The following is a 22713-nucleotide window of genomic DNA, read 5'->3' on the forward strand; positions in this document are numbered from 1 at the left end:
CTGCGTAAATTAAACGCAATAAGTGATGTCCGTTTGTATTATAAATATTTTAAAATTTTAATCCCTGTTTAATTTGACGAGGAATTTTGATCTGGATAAATCGGTTTTGCATTTTTAAGCGCTCTTATCTGACTTCCCTGGTGTGTTTTTCTTTAAAAGATTGCTGGCGATAAAAATTACCAGCGCGTAACGCACCTTCGGTGTTTCGAAACTTTGACTACTCATTGTATCTTAAATTTCTGAAAAAATTTAGAGTGATAAAAATGTCACATCTCGGAAATTAAAAGCACTTGAGCAATCGCATTTGGACGCAAGCACTTCTGCAATCGCATTTGGACGCTGCAGTTCCTGAGAGTACTCTAACAGTATCCTAATACAACGTTATGATTTTCAAATTTTGAGAAACAACAAATTTATACTTTCTAAAATTACCATAAAAAATGTCATATCTCAAAAACTATCAATTTTTGTGGAATCATTTTCGGACGCAAGATTCGCAATTCATGAGAATACTCTGAAATCACGCAACTAAACGGTTGGAAAACTCAAATTGTGAAATGCTTTTGATTTCAAGTTTTATGAGTATTTTTTTGAAAAAATCACAAAAACGTCATCTCGAAAACTACAATAAATTGAGCAGTCATATTTGGAGGCAAAAATTGCAACCACAATTTCAAAAAAGATATAATAAATAGTACATCCGAAAAACTTAGAGCATTTGAGCAATCGCACTTGAACGCAAGATTAGCAAGTTGAAGTTTCTGAGAGTATTCTAACATCAATTTGGGAGTTTCATTTCTGTTGATTTTCTTAAATCTAAGTTTTCTGAAAAATTAAAAAGAATTCAATAAACACTTTTCCCGACAACTGCAAGAAATTGAGCAGTTAAGTTTGATTATGAGTCGCAATCTTTGAGAGCACTCTGTCATCACGCAATTACAGGTTTGGGAAACTCAAACTTTGAGATAATTTTAAATTTAAGAATTCTAAAAATTTTTGGAAAGTCAAAGAAAGCGTGATATCTCAAAAACTATGAGCAGTCATACCTGGAGACAATTTTTGCTCCTGGAGACATTTTTAAGCGCTCTTATCTGACTTCCCTGGTGTGTTTTTCTTTAAAAGAGACATTTTTAAGCGCTCTTATCTGACTTCCCTGGTGTGTTTTTCTTTAAAAGATTGCTGGCGATAAAAATTACCAGCGCGTAACGCACCTTCGGTGTTTCGAAACTTTGACTACTCATTGTATCTTAAATTTCTGAAAAAATTTAGAGTGATAAAAATGTCACATCTCGGAAATTAAAAGCACTTGAGCAATTGCATTTGGACGCAAGCACTTCTGCAATCGCATTTGGACGCTGCAGTTCCTGAGAGTACTCTAACAGTATCCTAATACAACGTTATGATTTTCAAATTTTGAGAAACAACAAATTTATACTTTCTAAAATTACCATAAAAAATGTCATATCTCAAAAACTATCAATTTTTGTGGAATAATTTGCGGACGCAATTACAGGTTTGGGAAACTCAAACTTTGAGATAATTTTAAATTTAAGAATTCTAAAAATTTTTGGAAAGTCAAAGAAAGCGTGATATCTCAAAAACTATGAGCAGTCATACCTGGAGACAATTTTTGCAACTCTTGAAAGTACACTGAAAAAACCTCACTGTAGAGATGGGAACTTCATTTCTTGTGACATTTTTAGCCAGGTTTTTGAACAGTTAAAAAAAAGATATAAACGTTACATCTCGATAACTTAAAGCATTCGAGCAGACACCTTTGGTCGCAAGATTTGCAACTCCGGAGAGTAGTCTCACAGTACCTAACTACAGAGTTGGGAAATTCACATTGAAAAACTTTTCAAACTCTACATTTCTAAATAAGTGAAAAAAAACTCTTCTAGTTTTTTTCTACAATCTAAGATTTCTGTAAAATGAAAAGAAATCATAAAACACGTCTTATCTCGATAACTGAAAGAATTTGAGCAATTAAACATAGAGGCAAGGTTCACAATTCTTGAGAGCACTATGACAACCCCCAGCTACAAGGAGGAATTTCAACTTTTGTGTTTTAATTTTTATTTGAGTTTTTGAAAATGTTTAATAAATATCCAAAATCATCTTATCTCGTACACTGAAAGAATTTGGGCAAAAATCTTAACCATTGCAATATACGATATAACTTAAATGCAAAAAAAACTTTCGTTTAGGATGCAAAAGTGATACGTTGCAAAAAACGCAAACAAGGCGAGATAGTGAAGCCCGCATTTAAAAATTTAACTAATGTGTAACGGACATCTGGTGCTACGTACTTTTGTCAACAAATACAAATCCCATAAATTCGAAAGAAGATCTGAAACATTTAAGTGTTCTCTGACAGCACCCGGTTACGAAGTTGGTAAATTGAAATTTAAATTTTGTAAAGTATTTTTTAAATCAAGTTTTGTTACAACAAACTTTTAAAAAAACCATAATGTTTTGAAGAAACTCGAAAACTGAAAGCAATTGCGCAGTCGCATTTGAACGCAAGATTTGCAAATCCTGAGAGTTGTCTCACAGTACCCAACTACAGCGTTGAGAAATTCATATTGAAATTTTTTTCGAAATTTAAATTTGTTAAAACACGTCATGTCTCGAAATGAGCAATCATATTTGGAGGCAAGACTGGAGGCAACTCTTGAACGTACTCTGACAGTCCCTAATCAAAGGGGTAAACTTTTCAAGTTTTGAATTAAAAAAATGAATTCAAATTTCCTGAAAAAACCACAATAAACGTCTTATCTCGATAAGTACAAGGACTTGAGCAGTCATATTAGAAACACAAGTTTCGGCACCCCTAAGAGTAATCTGAGAGACAGCCCCAACTACAGAATTTTCAAAATTTAAATTTTTTTAGGTTTTCTGCAAATTTGTTGAAAAAATCAGAAAAAAATGTCATATCTCGATCACTACAAAAATTTGAGCAGCCATATTAAGAGGCCAGATTTGCAACCCCTGAGAGTACTCTAACAAAACCCATCTACAGGGTTCAAAATTTCAAATTTTGGAGAAAAATCCGGTTAAATTTTCGGAAAACTACAAAAATCTCGAAAACTACAAAGAATTGAGCAGTCATATTTGGGAGCAAGACTTACCACCCCTGAGAGTACTCTGACAGTCCCTAACTACAGGGTTAAGACTTTCAAATTTTGAAAAAAAAAATTAAATCAAAATTTTGAAAAAAATGACACAATAGCGTCAAATCTCGAAAATTAAAAAGACGCGAGCTATCATACTTAGAGGCAAAGTTCGCAACCCCTGAAATTACACTGATAGAGCCTCACTATAGAGATCGGTACTTTTTTGCAAAGATTTTCATAACTGTTCTTTGGAACAATTGTGAAATAACAAAGAAAAAACTCACAGCTCGGAAAAAATGAGCAGTTTCATTTAAACGCAAGATTTGCAACTCTTGAGAAAACTCTCATAGTACCCAACTACAGGGTTAGGATTTTCAATTTTTGAAAAAAAAAATTAAATTTTCGGATTTTTTTTTGAAAAAAAAAATCACAAAAAACGTCATGTCTCAAAAACTACAAAGTTTTGAGCAGTTATAATTAGAGGCGAAATTTTCAACCCCTGAGAGCACTCTGACAATCCCAAATTGCAGGGTTGGGACTTTCCATTTTTGTGGTGTTTTAAACCCATGTCTTATGAAACTTTTCAAAAAAACTACAAGAATCTTCGCATCTCATTAAGTAAAAAGATTCAGGTGTTCAGTAGGGTGAGCCTGACAGCATCCAAATGTTGGGTTGCTAACTTCAAATTTGGCAAAAAAAGCAATGAATTCAAGCTGCAAAAATTAAAAAATTCTGGAGCATTGCAATATACGATATAGTTTAGACGTTAAAAAATTCTTTCAGGCAAAAATTATATCGAAAAACTTTAAACTTGGCAGGATGCATTTAAATAACTAATAATAGATTGATTTTGAGAAAAAGTGTCAAAAAACTTTTTTGCGAGTATCCAACCGGGACTCAAACTCCAGATCTTAGAAAGCAGAGACAACTGCGGTTCGTCTAGGCCGACTAGGAAGGAGTCTCAAAGTTTCTAAGGTTCACAAATAAAGCAACTTAAACTTCAATTTGATTTGGAAAGTAGCTTGTGCATGAGGAAAAAGTCTAGGTACCGATTACCAAGTGTCTTGTAATCGGTACCTAGACTTTTTCCGCATACGCAAGTTACATTGTTTGTTTGAAAAGTTGCTAGTGAAGTGAAAGCTGAAAAGAAAATCCGGGAAAAACTTTGTCTGAATTTTGTTTGACTACTTTCGTTTTGTCGGCTTAGTTGCTACCTTAAGGGTTTTTTGTGACGAGCGATTTCATCGTAGATCCAAGTGTTTTTGACATATTCTTGTTATTTATCACACTTCCGATAAACAAGCGTATTGCAATCGGGTACCACACTTTTAATTACTTCAAAAAAAACCTGTTTCACAGGACTCATCTGTGATTCTGGTGGTACCTTGGTTCATAATCAATTTCAAATTTTTTAAAACTCGGTAAACACACTTTTTCCATGCTGTTTGTTGGGTTTCTTGACAGCTTTTCTGATTTTTGTTATTTTTTACCTTCTAGCTGGCAATGCTGCGCTTGCTTTTTTAACGAATTCTGTTCAAATTTCAACTTAAAAAATGAAACGAAGAATTTTAAACTTTTTTGCAAATTTTCAAAAGTTGTTTATATAAACTCACTCCGATCCCTATGTGTTGCTTTGTTCGCATTCCAATTCAACATCTGTAAATCTAAATTTTGCCTTAAAATTAAGTAACATTAGTTTTAAAAATAAGCGCGTTCTCGGCTGCTTTGTATTTTCTATTCGATGATGTGGCAAAATCTAATATTCATGAGTTCTCCGTGAAATATGTCGAAAAAAATTAAGTAAATATGTTCATTTTGCGTGAGAGGGAGCAGCTGCTCAGAAAGCTTCTTCCCCAATAAAAAGACTTAATGTTGCCCAAATTTATGCGCTGAAAGCGTCTACTTCTACAGTTCAACGAGGAACTGAAATTTTACACCTTGAGTAATATATGACGAGCTGTGCAAAGTTCTCGTTACAGGAACTGTTTCTTGAATTTAGCATTTCATGTATACTTGATTTGCCAACTGACTTTTGAAGACGTTTTTGATAAACTGAGCATGTCTGCAATGAGCTGGTTGCTTTTCAAAGTGCTATTTTTAACAAGTGTGCTTTACTTGCTTGTTATTTTACGAAGAATAAAAAACCCATTTTTGTCCTCCAGGCCACCTTAGAATAATTATACCACAAAAACACCGCCGAAGAGAGTGACCGATGCCAGCTACGTCAGTAAAAAGAGTTTATAACAATTCTGTGCAGTAATTTCGAGTTGCTCGAAAATAAATCTTGAAGCTGTCGCTGGTTTTAATTTTCATCCTTGCGATTAGCAAGGGTACTACAATTGGGTACTAGTTTTTCTTCCGGTGAAAATTTTTGTTCTTTGGATGACTGAAGTTTGAACAATTGCATTTTCGCTAAAGTTTTCTGTAGAAAAATTAAAAGTTTTATGGATTTTTCTATTAGACATTTTTTTGCATTAGTTTTTTATGTTTGATTTCTGATTTTTTATATCTCAAAGTGAGTAGAAGTAATTTATATTTCAAAACGTTCCAAATCAATGGCTAAGCTTGTTCTTTTTATATGTCATAATGTTTTGAAGAAACTCGAAAACTAAAAGCAATTGCGCAGTCGCATTTGAACGCAAGATTTGCAAATCCTGAGAGTTGTCTCACAGTACCCAACTACAGCGTTGAGAAATTCATATTGAAAATTTTTTCGAAATTTAAATTTGTTAAAACACGTCATGTCTCGAAATGAGCAATAATATTTGGAGGCAAGACTGGAGGCAACTCTTGAACGTACTCTGACAGTCCCTAATCAAAGGGGTAAACTTTTCAAGTTTTGAAGAAAAAAAAATGAATTCAAATTTCCTGAAAAAAACCACAATAAACGTCTTATCTCAATAAGTACAAGGACTTGAGCAGTCATATTAGAAACACAAGTTTCGGCACCCCTAAGAGTAATCTGAGAGACAGCCCCAACTACAGAATTTTCAAAATTTAAATTTTTTTAGGTTTTCTGCAAATTTGTTGAAAAAAAATCAGAAAAAAATGTCATATCTCGATCACTGCAAAAATTTGAGCAGCCATATTAAGAGGCCAGATTTGCAACCCCTGAGAGTACTCTAACAAAACCCATCTACAGGGTTCAAAATTTCAAATTTTGGAGAAAAATCCGGTTAAATTTTCGGAAAACTACAAAAATCTCGAAAACTACAAAGAATTGAGCAGTCATATTTGGGAGCAAGACTTACCACCCCTGAGAGTACTCTGACAGTCCCTAACTACAGGGTTAAGACTTTCAAATTTTGAAAAAAAAAATTAAATCAAAATTTTGAAAAAAATGACACAATAGCGTCAAATCTCGAAAATTAAAAAGACGCGAGCTATCATACTTAGAGGCAAAGTTCGCAACCCCTGAAATTACACTGATAGAGCCTCACTATAGAGATCGGTACTTTTTTGCAAAGATTTTCATAACTGTTCTTTGGAACAATTGTGAAATAACAAAGAAAAAACTCACAGCTCGGAAAAAATGAGCAGTTTCATTTAAACGCAAGATTTGCAACTCTTGAGAAAACTCTCATAGTACCCAACTACAGGGTTAGGATTTTCAATTTTTGAAAAAAAAATTAAATTTTCGGATTTTTTTTTGAAAAAAAAAATCACAAAAAACGTCATGTCTCAAAAACTACAAAGTTTTGAGCAGTTATAATTAGAGGCGAAATTTTCAACCCCTGAGAGCACTCTGACAATCCCAAATTGCAGGGTTGGGACTTTCCATTTTTGTGGTGTTTTAAACCCATGTCTTATGAAACTTTTCAAAAAAACTACAAGAATCTTCGCATCTCATTAAGTAAAAAGATTCAGGTGTTCAGTAGGGTGAGCCTGACAGCATCCAAATGTTGGGTTGCTAACTTCAAATTTGGCAAAAAAAGCAATGAATTCAAGCTGCAAAAATTAAAAAATTCTGGAGCATTGCAATATACGATATAGTTTAGACGTTAAAAAATTCTTTCAGGCAAAAATTATATCGAAAAACTTTAAACTTGGCAGGATGCATTTAAATAACTAATAATAATTTTTATTTGTAATAAATTGTTTTTCGGTTTTCGAAGCTCTTTTTTTTGTATCGCAAATAGTGCGAAGTTCAATATCACTTCTGTGTTCAAAATAAATTTTTTGACTTCTCTCAATTTTTTTCTGTATTTGATTTGAACTGATCCAAAGTAGCACCGAAAAAACCTACTTTAAATTAGTGCTCAATTAGTGTATTGGGAAGTCCTATGACGGTCCTGCTTGTGATTCGGCAAGCAGCTCTGACTGCTTTGTAATTAAGCAACCAATAGGTCAGAGCAGGCGTCCCTCAAAACGACTTTTGGGTGCGATTTTTCTGTGGAAACTCATCAATTATTTGACAGAATTTTAACAGCTCTGAGATTACGGAGAGTAAATTTTGATCAAATAATGTTTTTTTTTCAATTTAATAAATTAAATAAACACCGGTGAACAATTACTGTATATCAACGAGGAAACAGCAAAAAACTAGTGTTTGTTTCATAATAATTATTATTTTCTGTAAATGTGAAAAGCCGGTAGAAAGCAGAAAAATCATTAGTCACTCAGCTTAGTTATATTTTTGTAGTTTCTACAAGCTTAGTTATATTTTTTATTCCCGTAGAAATAGGAAAATTTATCGGCCGGTGTTCTGAATTAATTATCAGAAAGGATTAAAAAAGACTCTTAAGGGGCAAGGAAGTATATATTTAAGCAGCTAGTTTTTTCTCCAGAAAGTAAAATCACTTCCGAAATATCTGCAACCACAATTCAATGCCAAATGCGACATGTATTATTGAAACTTGATCGAAGGAAAATAATTTAATAAGCCTATTAAGTTTAATCTACTTCAGTCAACCTTGAGATGAATATTCGAGAAAAAAGAAAGATGAGTTGGAGTAGACATGTATGTCAGAGAAAAAATCAACTTTAAAGTACTCAAAAAGTTGAATGAAATTATTCTTCAAATACTGAGCAATCGAACTTTACAAAACTTTTACATAAACCTCATATTTTGGTTTGTCTATATCACCCAGCGCAGCTAGCTCGCAAACTTTAGAAAGCTTCATAAACAATTAATTAGTTTGAGTTTTGACCCCAAGTCAAAACCTGTAGTTTGTGTTTTCAATTTTATTACAATGAACGAAAACAGGAGAAAAAAGAACTCATGAAAGTGTTAGTTACTTTTGAATAAAACGTTGCCAACAGCCAGCAAGCTACCAGAGAAAGTTGTAAAAAGGAATCAAGTTTCAATCTCATTTTCTGCAATCAAACAGTCAAAATGAATTACTTCGAAAATCAGTAAGGGATTATCACCCTGTGACACTATATCTGAACAATAATACAGAATCAAAAAATCTCATTCAAAAGCATATCACAAAACCATGGTATTAATTGGAATCCAAAAAGTAGTTGAAGATCTGAGGGACAGATTAGGACGTTTCATCGATAAATCTAACAATCATATATCTCTTCATTAAACACGAAATCTCCTGAAGAAGCTTTTTACGGGAACAAAAGTCTATTTCCCGATTGCAAAATCCTTGCTAGCCGTAGGAGAAGCAAAAATTTTAGCAGTCATGAAACGGTATCTGAGCAGAGAACACTTGGGCAGAGACAAATGACTCAAAAAAATTGCTGTAAAAACCTTTTAGTGAGCCTAATTAATTACGATGAACTTAAAAAAAAACTAAATTACAAAAGGGGCCCTTCCGTTTAGTTACGGTAAGTGCACAAGCTGGATAGGCCATACCAGCGATATAAAAATGCATATATATCAGCAATGAAGTCATAAATCAGCATTAAATGCATCGTCGTAATGTTAATTTATCTCAGTATCTAAGAAATTTTGTATTGACGAAACAAAAAACGCGGCCAAAAAAATCTCGCTGGCTGCATCCGATATGCGCAAAAAATATCAAATGCAATCAAAATACCAAATGCAGCGAAAAAAGAAAGCTAACATTCACAGTGAAAAATTGTTCAAAAACTGCAAATAATTTACAGCCTAAGATGAAAAAAGGATGACCCAAAGAAAGACGTTAATATAAAAATAAACCATTTTAATGAGTATGTTTTCAATATTGGCAAAAACCTCGTTGTAAAAAATTTTGCGGCCAAGCGAAGGAAAGTTTCGCACTCAATCAAGTTTTTTATTCGAAACCCAAAAACACAAGAAAAAAATCAAAACTGATTTGAGAATTTGAAACCGAGAAGTAGTTTTGACTAACACGGAATTTTTTTTCTGAAAATGTACTTCTGCATGTACTTTCTGATTTGTTGACAACGCTTGTGCAAAATTGTTTTGATCGCATAGTTTTCGAATAACCTAAAAAGGTAAAAGTAATTCCAATGCACAAAGAAAAAAAACACAAGATCTTACTAATTTTGAACTATTGTGTGCATTACCATTATGGCAAGTTTTTTTTTGAGAATCTGATCTTCAAAAAGCTGAACGACTGTTTCAAAGAATGTATTGTACTCAATCGAAATCATTTAAAGTTTCAAAACGTGGCGCTATTGAAGTTATTGCATCGCTGATAGAGGAATTGAAGTTTAACTGGAATAATCACTCTATTTTAATCCAGTGCAAATTCATAGACCTCAAATTTGTTTTTGGCAGAGTTGACTTTTTTTGCTGAAAAAAGGCTAGTCATAAAAGCTTAGGGTTCCTGTTTTCAAATTTTTGAACCGTAGTCAGCAAAGAGAAAAATTTAATTGTATTTTTTTTGGAGAAAGATCAAAAAACGAGGAAATAAATTTTGGTGTCCCAATGGGATCCTTATTGGGCCCACTTCTATTGATCTTACATATGAATGATATAGAAAAAAAACAGTTTACAGCAAAGTAGTAACTTTGACCCTGTATTGATGATGCACTCAAAAAAACAATCTCTTCAAAAATTAGTCTAAAATCAGACTATTAAAAAGTTGTGAGCAAAAGTAACTGTGTTTAGCAAAAAAAACCAACACTTTACACACAAAAAACTCAAACTGTGGCTTAGATAAAAACTCAGCTGTTAAACTTTCTACTGATTTAAGAATAAAAGGCGAAAAAAGTTGAAAAATTAAAACTGTCGAATATTTTGGAAGAGTTGTAGGTTTAAAAAATTGAACTTCAAAAACCAGATAACTCCTCCAGAAAAAAAGCCAGTGGTCTTTTCGTAAACTGCAAAAACTTTTACCAAAATCAGCTTCTTTCGGCCCATAAAATTTTTGTTCAGCCATTTTTGCAATTTAACAAAACTGATTTTCAAAGTTCAAACACCTAGAAATGCTGCTGAAACGTCTTATAAAAACTGTAAGTTACAAAATGAGATTTGAATCAATCAAACACATAAGACAACAACATAAATTGTTTTTCCTATAATAAAGAAATACATACTTACGAACTGCTGAAATTTTTGCGCAAAGTTATACGGGTTGAATGCCAACCCAAAAACTTACAAAAGTCATTTCTAATGAAAAGCAACAAAAGATTTCAACTAAAAGATTTTTTGATTTTTTGTTTTTTTGCTTTTTTGTTCCCTGAATTTACAGAAATGATGAAAAAACTTAATAAACGATAACTAAAAAGCTCCAACTTGCAATTGTTAGATAAGTATATTCAAGCTGTTTGTAGTTCATTCACAATTGACCTAAATTTGCCTCCTTCCGTGTTTTGGACGACAACATTCATTTGGAAGTTTTTGGCTCTGGTAAACCCTTGAAAACTATAACTCCGAAACGTTAAGACTTTTTTTCTTCTTTTTTGGGCTAGTTGAGGTCTCATTTCAAGTATTTTCCCTATCTACATGGGTATCCAAAAACCGTTTCTGATTCCCGCTGTTAGACGCCTAAAACTGGCTCAATCTAGTCTCATGGCGCTCTCTCAATTGTCGTTTTTGTAACAAAATTCTTAATTTGTCATTCCGTTCTTATAATTACTTCACTTGGAAACAAATCATAATGATAAAAAAGTATTGTGAAAATGTATCGGATTGAGTTTTTTTGATGTTTGGCAAAATTTTCTCATTGTTTTTCTCTCGTAAGTCAGCCTGCCAGTGTTGACCATAGTGGTAATAATGAATAATTCAGCTTCTCCCTTGTGTGCTTCCCCTGCTCCTTGTACTTTACCCCCCCCCCCCCCCGCTTTCCGGCCTTTTGGAAGTTTCTATTCGCCTTCTATTTTCTCCCAGGTGAACCTGCCAATTTTTAAAATACGGATGAATCGAAGGAACTGAATGTATGATCTTCCCTAAATTTTGTATAAAAACTGCCGCGGACTTAAAAGTTTTCGAATTTTAACCTTTTTAACCATTTACTTATTCTCTCTGAAGTATGAGACTAGGAGTTCAATTGAAATGACAGATTGATCCCCGAATTGGCAGAGTCGTTTTCAATGACAAAGACAAAAAATAGGTCAACAGTGTCTGGGAGTAGAACTTTTCCAAGGCCGTACGGAGTGGGAAGACAAAAAGCGGGCAGAGACTATTGACCTATTTTCCTCGGGCAGACAAAAAAATCAGATTTTTCCATTGATAAACCATTTTCAACCCTGCCGCCTTTCACGAAAGTGTTACTAATGGAACAACCAGCTTCATTTCACATTATTCAGTTTCGAATCAGATTATCAATTGTTCTCATAGATTATTGTAGATTCTATAAGAAAATTACCTGTGTTTTAAAATATTTTTATAGTTGCGAGTTCACTCTGAGAATCTCAGGTACCCAAAAATTTAGGCTTCTAGTTTTACAAAAAAAATCCAAATTTTCATCAAGTTTCAGTCAATGTTGTGAAGATCCTTATTTAGGTCGCGTTGATTTCTTTAGGGAAAGAGACCTTAAGTTTGTTCCAAAAGAAGGCATATTTCATCTTTTAACTGTTTTTATTCCACTCTCCAGTGAACATACAGACTCGCAAATGTTTTTCATTACGAGATAGGAAAATTTTGATGAAAAGTGCCACAACTTGTGTTTCTTAATCCCACTATTGCAAAGAATCTTCCTCAAATTGACTATCTACACGACTTTAGTCCCATTCCTTCCGCCACTATGGCATTATCACGCCTTGAACTTTTTAACAACGTTTTAACAACCGCCTACAAAACTGTACTGGCTACGTTGTTTTTATCATTAGCCTTGGATATGGTCTGCCATCGCATTTTACTGAACATCACCCCTGGCACCACTGTACCATATAGTTTGACTAAATGGCCTGAAAACCTTGAATGGTAGAAAAAGAAAACTGCAATATAAGGGCCCTTTGTCTTCATACAGGATCGTAGGTACATGCGTTTCCCAAGGTTCTGTCCTCTCGCCCATTCTTTTTAAAATCTGCTTGAGGCACCCAACTCTCCTCTTGAAGTCAAACTTCAGTCCTATGCCAATGTTTTTCACCCCTTTGACTAATCGCGCGCCATACATTATGCATTGTTGCTTTGGTTAACTATATAAGATAATTAGTCGACTTTTTCTACTAGTAGATCGCTCGAATTTTCATCTACAAGGAGCTCAGTAAGTCTTTTTACGTCGCATAGTAGAGAATGTCATTTGGACCTCAAGGTTACAATGTGTGAAATACCATTGACGGGCTAATAATAACAAAAACACTAGATAAAAACAGGAAAGCTTTAGCTGCTCTTTAAAGATACATTGGAACACACCCACAAAAATCATCAAGCACCTTATTAAGAACATACCCGAACCTCTGATTAAAAATCAATCGCTAAAACCATTATATCACAGCTGCATTTGTGAGCACTCATGCGTGCTCATTAAAAACAGGCAAACTTGAAAGCGCAATTTCTCAGACGAATTATCCTATAGTGTACCAACACCTACACTTAGCATGTGTAACAGGAAGACCGACTTAAAAGGAGAAAAAATTGATGGAAACATTTTTTTTGACTGGAAGTAAATTAAAAGGAAAAGTGTTCTTTTTTCCCTTAAAATTGTTATTCTCAAAAAGCCTACAATTGAAGGAAATTTGAAAAGCAAGCCTGAAAATATCAAATTTAGATCACACATCCAAAAACCTTAGCGTTATCAAACTTAAAGGCGTTTAGGGGAATAAATAGGCAACCTAGAGAAACTATCAATGAAGAAAAAGTGGTCTTAGAGCAGCCAGCACAGCTACTGAAAACTGAGTCAACTGATGCTACCATATCTTCAAAATTTGGCTCGGCAGCTCGAGAAAGAATGACACTTAAATGTTGCTTAAAAGTTCAAGAGTTGATAGTGCCATAGGTATGAAAGGAGTGGGACGAAAGCCGTGTTGATAGTCAAATTTATGGGGATTCTTTGTAGATGTGAGAGGTTTAAAATTTCTAAAATTTTCACTCCCGCGCTCAAAAAAACGAAACAAGGCGCCAAGAGTTCGACAACTTTACGTTTTGGATTCAATTTGGTGAAGGATTAACTTTTGATTTCTTCTGTATTGTGGTAATTTGTTTAATTCAAACGACAGGTTAAAAACTTATGTTGTGACATTGACGGTAAATGGTCCCAGTTGTTTGAGGTGTACCAAGCAAAACACGTCTAGTCCGAATGCTTTCGATAGTTTAGCTGCAATGATAGCTTTTTGCCATTAAAAGTGATAAAATTGTATCCTGCCAGAAATTTGGTTCCATTTAAGAAGCGAAACGCTTTCCAGCGCTTACTGGACTATGTGTGGTGACTAAATGCCAGGAAGAGTTCTTGCCGTTTTTTGCTTTCAGTTTTTTCAAAGCTTAGATTTTTGAATCAGGGTTTGGGGGTTTTCTAGTCTGATTTTGTCGCGCTCTTGATCTTGTTTTTTGTTTATGTTTAAGTATGGTGTCGAGTCGCCCAAGAATGGTTTTTCCTAAAAAGTTTTTGGCGGGTCTTACGACTTTCATAGAAGCAATTTTAGATAGATTATTCTCAGTTTGTTCAGTTAACTGGTTTCAGTTTGCTTCGATAAATTTATGAATACCATGTGTTAGAGGGAGACTTAATAAAACAAGTAGATGGCCTGACTCTACGGATATAAGTAATTTGCAACATAAAGATATTAAAACAGACGATGATGCTAGGGATAAGTCTGTGGACGAATAAATTGAGTTGCTGTATGGTAAATGAGTTTGCTTGTCTTTGAGTTTTTTTGCTTGTCTATACAATCATGTTCTGTGCGTTTTCGACTGTTTCCGAACTTTTTCCTAGAAGTTAAACAGTTTTATGACGATTAGTCCTTGCTCAAAAAAATCTGAGAGTTTATAAATTAAATAATTTTCTGAAATGTTCTGAAAGTTTCTGAATCAAAAACAAGTACGTTTTTGCGGCAGATTTTCATTTAATTTTTTTTAAATTCGCAAATAGTACAACTTGCTGGTTTGATAATTTTCAAGTTTTGAAACTTTTGGAGAGGCTTTCGGAATGAATTTGCTGAATGAAATCAAAAAATCAATCAAGGATAGCCAGTTGCTATGTAACCAGCCCCGGCGGTACCAACCACAACCATAATTTCATTTTTTTTCTTTTTTTTTCCGAATTTTGAAAATGCGGAGGAACTTTGTATTCGATGTGTTTTAGTTTTTTTTGCTTTTCGTTTCCCATGCAAAATCAGCTACCACAAATAATGATCGGACTGGGTTGAGACGTGTCCAGTGTGTAGAAAAACCGTTATGAAACTTTTGTTTTTGTGTCCTAATTCGAGCGAATGAAGCTCGCTAGCAGGCTATTAACAGCTGAATTATGCTTAATCTGATACTCTAAAACTTAAATTGAAGCAAGTAAAAACTTTGAAGGGAATCAAAAACTTTTTAAAATCAAAAAAGTTTTCGCAAAAAATTTTGCAAAAAAAGTTAAATATTTTTCCAGTTTTTTTCAGTCGTTGCAACAATTAGGCTATCCGGTTGCTGCGCTGCGCAAGTAGTGCACAATTATCTAACCTCAGTAATTTAATTGAAAAGTTCCAAAAATAACAAAAATTAACAATCAAGAATGAAAAATAATCAGAAAGAAATTCAAGATTTTTTTTAAAAAAATGTGTTTTGTTTTGTTCCGACCATTGAAAATGTGGACGAGCTTTGTATTTAGGTCTAGTTCAGTGTTTTTTCCCCACACAAAATTAGCCTTCACAAATAATCGTCGGAATGGTCCGAGTGATATATCATATTGAAGATCTTTCAGCCGTGATTCAAACAACCTTTAAAATGTTCAAAAGTTGTCCTAGTGTCGAGAAAAACCGGTCAGACAAATTTCAGTTTTTTTTTCGAGCGAGTAAGTTGATCGAGTACGTTCGTTATATGAAAATTGTCCAGTTGAAAAAATTGATTTTACTAGAAGGAAAGCTAGTTTTCAGAAGAAAAGAAATTTTTATGCAGGAACTGTTTTCCAATGGGTCTCTCTGAGTATGACTGTTGCATTTGCCTAATTGTTATGGTCAGAAAAAATTACAATTTTTTGAATATTTTGTTGTTCCGACTATTTGAAAAATGAGAAGATTTTTTGTAATCTGGCGTTTTTGTTTTGTTTTTGCTTTCAACGCAAAATCAGTACCACAATTATTATGAGAATGGGTCGAGGGGTGTACCATATTGAAGCCTTTAGATACGAGGCTTTAGGTCTATCCAACCACTTCGTGATGTGCTCGGAACAACAAAAAGTTTTGCACTCCGGAAAAGAATTAAACATTTGCTGCATCCAATTTTAAAAAGCAAAGAAATCGAACATTTTTCGAAGAGATTTTCTTCCTTGTTAGTAACCCAAATTAACTTATCAATTATTCACTCAGTAAGTGTTTTAGCCCAAATTACTTCGTTTTTTGCACTCGTTTTTTTGCACTTGTCTTTGTACACTTGTCAGAGTGAATTTGCAGCAGCCATTTTACATACCTTTCGTCTATTTCTCCTGAATTGCATTTTTCAATAAAATATGAACTAATTGACAAGTTCATATTTGTGTTGTTCATGTTGATATTAAGTTTACTTTTCAAGCGAAATATTTTCTTCATTCTGATTGGAACAAATAACCAAGTTAGGCCTTTGGGTTGCTAAACCCAACAAAAAAATGTTTTTCAATGCGAGTCTAAAAATTTTCTGAATTCTTTTTGCAGTTTTTAGCTACAGTCCTCTAAAAAATTATGTTAATATTGTCCGTGTATTTAATATGATTGCCCATGTAAGTATTTCTCCCATGCGATGTAGGTCTAGACTTGAATTATTAGAAAACAGATAGTACTTATATGGATTAAAATCTAAACACTATTTTAAGCGTACTATAGCTCTTTTTTGTTATGGCGTTTGACGGTAAAATTCTCATCCGTATGTGTCACCACTATCCAACACATGGTATAAAAAGGCCTTGTCTGAATAGAATGTATATTAACTTCAGGACGTGAGAATAAATATATACAAGCAACACGAAAACGTGCATTCATTTGTTTTGTCTTATTTTCTTATTGTGACTAAGTTTGCGTGGTCTCGTTATACTGACCTTTCGCTCGTGTGTTTCCACAGACAAATGAAAGATAAACTAATTGTTAAGTTTTGGTGCAGTAAAATCGACGTGTAAAAACTGATACTTCGTGCTGCAAATATTGTTATGCTTTTTGTTCATTGCAAAAATGGCTTCTGAAAATAGTGTTGGTATTGCTGAGCAAATACGGAACGAGTTTGCCCGCCAATTTGGCGATAAAACGGATAATTATATTTGCGGCGAATCAGAAAAATTTCTGCAAAATGACGGGCTTTTGTTGCGCTTTTACAACCACCAGGAGGAAAAAGTGAGCGAAGCTGTTCAAATGCTGGACAGGTTTCTGAAATGGCGGAAGTCGTTTGGAGTTGACTCTATTTGTGAAAGTTCAATTGCCACTGAATTTCTGGAACGAGGAGTAATGTACACCAAAGGTCTCACCAAACAGGTAAAGCAATTCTAAAATAACTGGTATAAGTGTTTAGCCAGTACTATTTATCCACGAGAGAATAAAACAAAGTTCAGCTCTTCTTGGAGAACCGCAGTTGGGGCCCTCGTTTGAGAACTAAAATCAGTTTTTGGCATTTTTCTGGGCTATTAATATGTTGCCTCACCCACAAGCAACGAGAACTGCAAACCTCGATCACCCGACCTTTTGATTGGGAGGCGGTTGCGGAACCACTCCTCAAACCCACCGCGGAGACGGTTTTCGACAACTTAGCTGTATTTTTTTTCAAATGTTTGTTACAAAGTGTGAAGAAATTTATATGCTTGCGGTGTTTTCCCCCAATATCTTTATCTAAAATTATAAGCGATTGGGGATTTGATTCTGGAATCTACGTGTTCCCAAGCCGGTGAACTACACATCATTCTAAATGCGCATGGAGCCTACGTACAGTACCCGTGAAATAGTTTAGGACTTCATCTATGGTATGAACGTGTAAAACGAATTGTAATACCAGCACACAGTTTCAAATCTAATATAAAAAACTTGCCAAAAAATATAAAAGACCAGTTAAGGAGCGATTGGAAAATTCAAGGCTTCGCTTTGATATGCGAGCAGTCTTGCGGTACTACTGATGCAGTGGTACTAGTTAAAGAGATGAACATATGCTTCTCTGAATCGAAAATTAATTTACCCGGGTTGACTAAAAATGCTTATCATACAATTCTCATAAATGGGAAATTTATTGTCATGCGATTTCATACAATTCCATACGTACTGAAAAATGTATGAAAACTCTATGATGAGCATTTTCCCATAAATGGAAATTGTATGATAGGTATTTTCTCCATCAGCCAAAAAGTTGTTTTTTGTTCGTAAATTTGTTTTCTGAAAAATTTTGGGTTGTGTTTGCAACCAAACCAAGTGAAAAAGAGCTTGGTTACTCAAAGCACCAAAGGTTGGACGGTCTTAGATTTACTATGCATAAAAAACGACCTGAATTGTCTTCCTGATGTCTCTCACAAATGATATAACAAACTTTTACTTTTAACCAAAATTTTTCAGTGATAATTATTTTAAATTTTTGAATTATCAAATAATCAGACATTAATCAAGGCATACATAAACACGCCATTCAAAAGAAATAGGAATTTTCAGCGTTTTTGAAAAAAAAGTTAAGTGAAAAGAAAAAAGCCACTATTATTGTATCCAGGACTACGTTATGCACACACAAAATTAAGTTTTGCATGCAAAAAAAAATATACGGAAAATGTATGGAAAGCATTTTTTTTTTCAAAAAAAAATTTAAAATCAGTTTTTTTTGTCACCAGTCTGTTCAACTGTTCTCAAAAAGCCGCAGAAATGGTTTAACTTTTTTCTATTGTTTTTCGAAAATGTATGAAAATTGTATGACAAGCATTTTACTTGATGCATGCATTTGTATGGTAATGATTTTTGTTGTATGGAATTGTATGATAAGCATTTTCTTTGTATGGAGGTCAACCCGGGTAGTGATTACCTCTGCGATTAGCCAGCATTATCAAATCGGGATATAGTCTTTATCAGGTACAGATTGTGCGTAACAAATCAATTGATAGCTTGCTCTAAATTGAATTCAATTTTTAGCTCTTGCGACATTACTGGTATAGCGGTATTGACTACGCCTGGGACCGCAAAGTTCCTTGGTTACAATTTGTCCAGCAACTGTTTTTTTTTTTAAACGGAAATTATTTTGTTTCAGAAAATTGCCGGCTTATTTTTTGTTGGGCTATGTACCGTTGGCTTAATTTTCACATCGAGAGTTTTTCGTGCTCTGAGCGATTTTGATAATAATTGAAATTGTTTTTGATTTATTCCTCTAATTAGTAAGTACAAAATTTGATTGTTATGCAATATCTTTTTGGCCAAACAGTGTATTATGTGAATTGTAAATTGATTCCGTAAGAAGGACGCTCCCTTTGTTCATCTTTTGTTATTTCGTTCTCTTTGATCGTTGCGAGAAAAATTTAACATGTTTGAAGACTTGTTACTGGAATCCAGGAACGTAAAGACACAAAATTTTGCGCCTATCAGTGCACAATTTGGTTGGGTAATGTTGATTTCGCTTCAAAACTTTGATTGGCCTCAATGGTTTCGGCCAATGTTTTATCGGCTTTTTGATCTAATTGTGCGTCGTTGAAGGAAACAATTTTCGGGGGTAATCATGGCACCATCTATGTTTTCTGTATCCCGGGTTGACCTTCATAAACCGAAAATACTTATCATACATTTCCATTAAACAAATGTATGGAAAAATGCTTGTCATACAAGTATCATACAATTTTGAAAAATAGTTGAAAAAGATCTAAACTAGTTTCTGCGGCTGTTTGATTCTATTAAAATAGTCTAGTGATGCAAAACCGAGCTTTTTGTTTTATGAAAAAATGCTTATCATACAATTCCCAAGTATGGAAATTGTATGACTAGCGTTTTTTTGTTGGCGACACAAAAATTTTCCAAGTAATTTTGAAACTGCCCCAAAATTTTGTTTTGTTATTTTTCAACCGCAAGTCAAACTTTGTACTCAAACAAACGTTTTCTAAATTTTTTTTTGCATGAAAAACTCATTTTTTTTGTGTGCATAACGTAGTCGTGGATACAATAATGTTGCATTTTGTTTTATTTTTTACCTAAGTAAAAATCAAAACTCCAATTTTTTTGTATGGCATTTTTATGTTTGTCTTGATTAAAGTCTGGTAATTTTAAAATTCATTTTTTAAAATAATCATCGATGAAAATTTTGCTTAAATTTAAGAGTTTGTTACATTCGTTATATCATTTGCGAAAGTCGGGTCTAAAACAATTCAGGTCGTTTTCTATGCATTGTAAATACAAGACCGTCCAACTTTTGGTGATTTGAGTAAACCAAGGTCTTTGTCAGTTGCGTTCGGTTATGAAGACAACCCAAAATTTTTTAGAAACTTTTTGGTTTATTGAAAAATACTTGTCATACAGTTTTCATATATGAAAAAATGCTTATCACAGAGATTTCATGCAACTTTCTGTACGTATGGAATTGTACGGAACTGTATGACAAGGAATTTTTCATATATGGAAATTGTATGATAAGAAGTTTTGGTCAACACGGGTTAACAGGAGTTAACTATTCAACTTTTGTCCGCTTACTTGGCACTCGATGAGTGTTTCTGGATACTTACTTAATGCCGGTGATTTGGCTTCTGGACGGTTTTTGTTCAAATTGAACAAAATTTCACGCAATTTTTCAAATCTTCAGTTATCACTTATTACTAATACTTATATTACTAATAAAATTTTTTTTTCCAAAGTATTTGCTTTCCTTTCGTTTTCTGTATGCTTGCTTGCAATGCAATGTTTGTGTTGTACCGCCAGAGCTGCGAAACTCCGCTGTTCCTCTGTGTTATAAGATGACTTTATCAGGGCAATGAGATTCTGTGGATCCACTCTAGAATGTGGCTGAGCAGAGGACGCGATGTGAAACAAGGCACAGTGCTGCTCACTCTCATTCTAGAGAGAATTCTGTGGGATCGGAAGCGTCCCAATCAAGCACAGGTGAGCACTCAAAAGCTGTATATCAAAACGCACGTCGCTTGGGGTTTTTAGGTGTAGTCGAGAGAAAAGGATAATCAATGATATACCTTTAAACAGATTTGTTTTTATAAAATGACTAATAACTACAGGGTTTTGACTTGATTCTGAGTTGCTTTTTGATGTCAAATAAATTTGTACTCGCCCATAGCTTTCAAGCATTTTTCATCTGAGCTCAGCAACAATGAGGAATATTTTGGTTTGGTGTTTTGTGGCGTCCTTGGCAAGAAGTAGTCGTTTACTTTCTTCTGGAAAAATAAGGGTTTTACTTCTTCATCTTATCGGATTAACTAAACCAGCTCAAAAATTTGTCGAGACAGACTGTCAAATGGATCCACTGGTGCAGGATGCTTTTGAAGGCGATTTAAATTTAAAACATGATTTTTATTGGGACAAAAATACCGTTTTTGAGAAATTATTGGCGTAAAAATTGTATTTTTCGGAGCGCTGCGCCCTCTAAATTAATCTATGCTGTCAAAGGCGTCTTTAGAAATTTTTAGACTTAGTCAGACCCTTTGAAAAAATTTGGAAACCAGAATTCCCCCTCCTATCATGCAATTGAATGGCTGAGCATTGGAGAATGTCCCCGACCTGTCTTTGATTTTAAAACGAATTAAAGATAAAGTAATTTGTAAGGCTTTGAAATAATGGGTAGATGCGAACTATTATCTTAAGATTTAAACTTGTTTTCTCTCAGTTTTACTTCCTTCGTGTAAACGAACGAAGTGACGATACTTAAAAATGTTGTCAGTTGATTTTTTTTGGATAAAAACTATGACTTAAAACTTCGCAGTATGACTTTTGAACTCTTGTTAAATTCTCAAATTAATTTGCTTAATGGAAGATAAATTACGCCCTCCAATTACAAAAAAATAAAATGGCGCAAAAAAAAACACTGGATCGAATTTTGAAAATTGTTTTTTATAGGTGTGTGTAGTGATGGACATGACTAGTGCTGCAGTGTCCAACATTGACATGGAGATGATGAAGTTCGCCGTCAACTCCGTCCAGAACATGTATCCCCTCATAGCACAGTGCATCATCAATTTCCAAATGCCATGGGTGTTCAAGGCACGCATTCTCTTTTGTCATTCAATTGCCCCCCCCCCCCACCCCACCCCCCTCTCTATCTCTCTCTATCTCCGGCCTACTCATCAAATTAGTCATCATTTCATCAGGGCGTATTTTTTTCTTAAACTGAAAAACTGGACCGAAATGGTGTACTGCTTCCAAAACCTCTCATGCAAGCTTTCATTCCAAAGCCTGCTACAGCATTTGTCTAAATTGAAGTAACGGCTACAAGCAAGCAAGAGATCAAATAAGAAGCCTAATCAGCAAAATTTCTGGCTGAAAATTACACGGTTGTAGGGCTATGATATGTTTTCTTTCAAAGTAGAAAGAACAATTATGTGAATGTGCTGTCTTCTATATAAGTTTTCAGTCCCAACCTTGAACGGAGCATATATAATCAAAAGAAGTTTTTTAAGGCCGCTTGGAAAATTGTCAAATCGTGGCTCAACCAGCGCTCTGTGGAAAAAGTGCTGTTTTGTGGAGCAGAAGACATTGGAAACTACATAGACTTGAAATATGTCCCAATTCACATGGGCGGGACTAGTGCGTATGTTTATGACAATAAAGTGACAGGAATTGGCAACCCAGATGTGATGGAGGAAAAATAAATTAAAATTTTGTTTGTACATTTTTTGTAACGAATTGATGAATATTAATCTTTTTAAATTGTTTTCATTTACGAAATTTTTCAATAGACATTTGTTAATTTACACAATTCTGATATGAAAGGACATCAAAAGGTCCGATAGCCCTCATCAAGTGATGATTTAATTACCCAGTACAGTTTTTAGGAATTACTAAGAATTTTAAAATGTGAACTACTATCAGTTGTCCAAACCCTACAACACCTCTTAAAAAAAGATCTATCGTTTTTTTTTGTGATGTATAAAGCGCGAAAATCATGGAAAAAGTGTTCAATTGACTATCATTAGGATTGCTGAAAGTATCAGCAAAATCTACAAAGAAAACTTGATTAAAACTGAATAATTTTCTTATACTTACACCTATT

The 22713-nt window shown here is 34.0% G+C and overlaps 1 protein-coding gene across 1 annotated transcript; it reads left to right on the forward strand.

Moving 5' to 3' along the window:
* The first annotated feature begins 16585 nt into the window (after positions 1–16585).
* On the forward strand, positions 16586–22374 carry LOC134854467 (motile sperm domain-containing protein 2-like). Its single transcript, XM_063870725.1, has 4 exons — positions 16586–17030; positions 20466–20597; positions 21561–21704; positions 22121–22374. The coding sequence occupies exons 1-4, from the start codon at positions 16734–16736 to the stop codon at positions 22310–22312; spliced, it is 765 nt and encodes a 254-aa protein (XP_063726795.1). The 5' UTR covers positions 16586–16733; the 3' UTR covers positions 22313–22374.
* Positions 22375–22713: the final 339 nt, after the last annotated feature.

This window comes from Symsagittifera roscoffensis, chromosome 9 (assembly GCF_963678635.1).
Source record: "Symsagittifera roscoffensis chromosome 9, txSymRosc1.1, whole genome shotgun sequence".
NCBI lineage: Eukaryota > Metazoa > Xenacoelomorpha > Acoela > Convolutidae > Symsagittifera > Symsagittifera roscoffensis.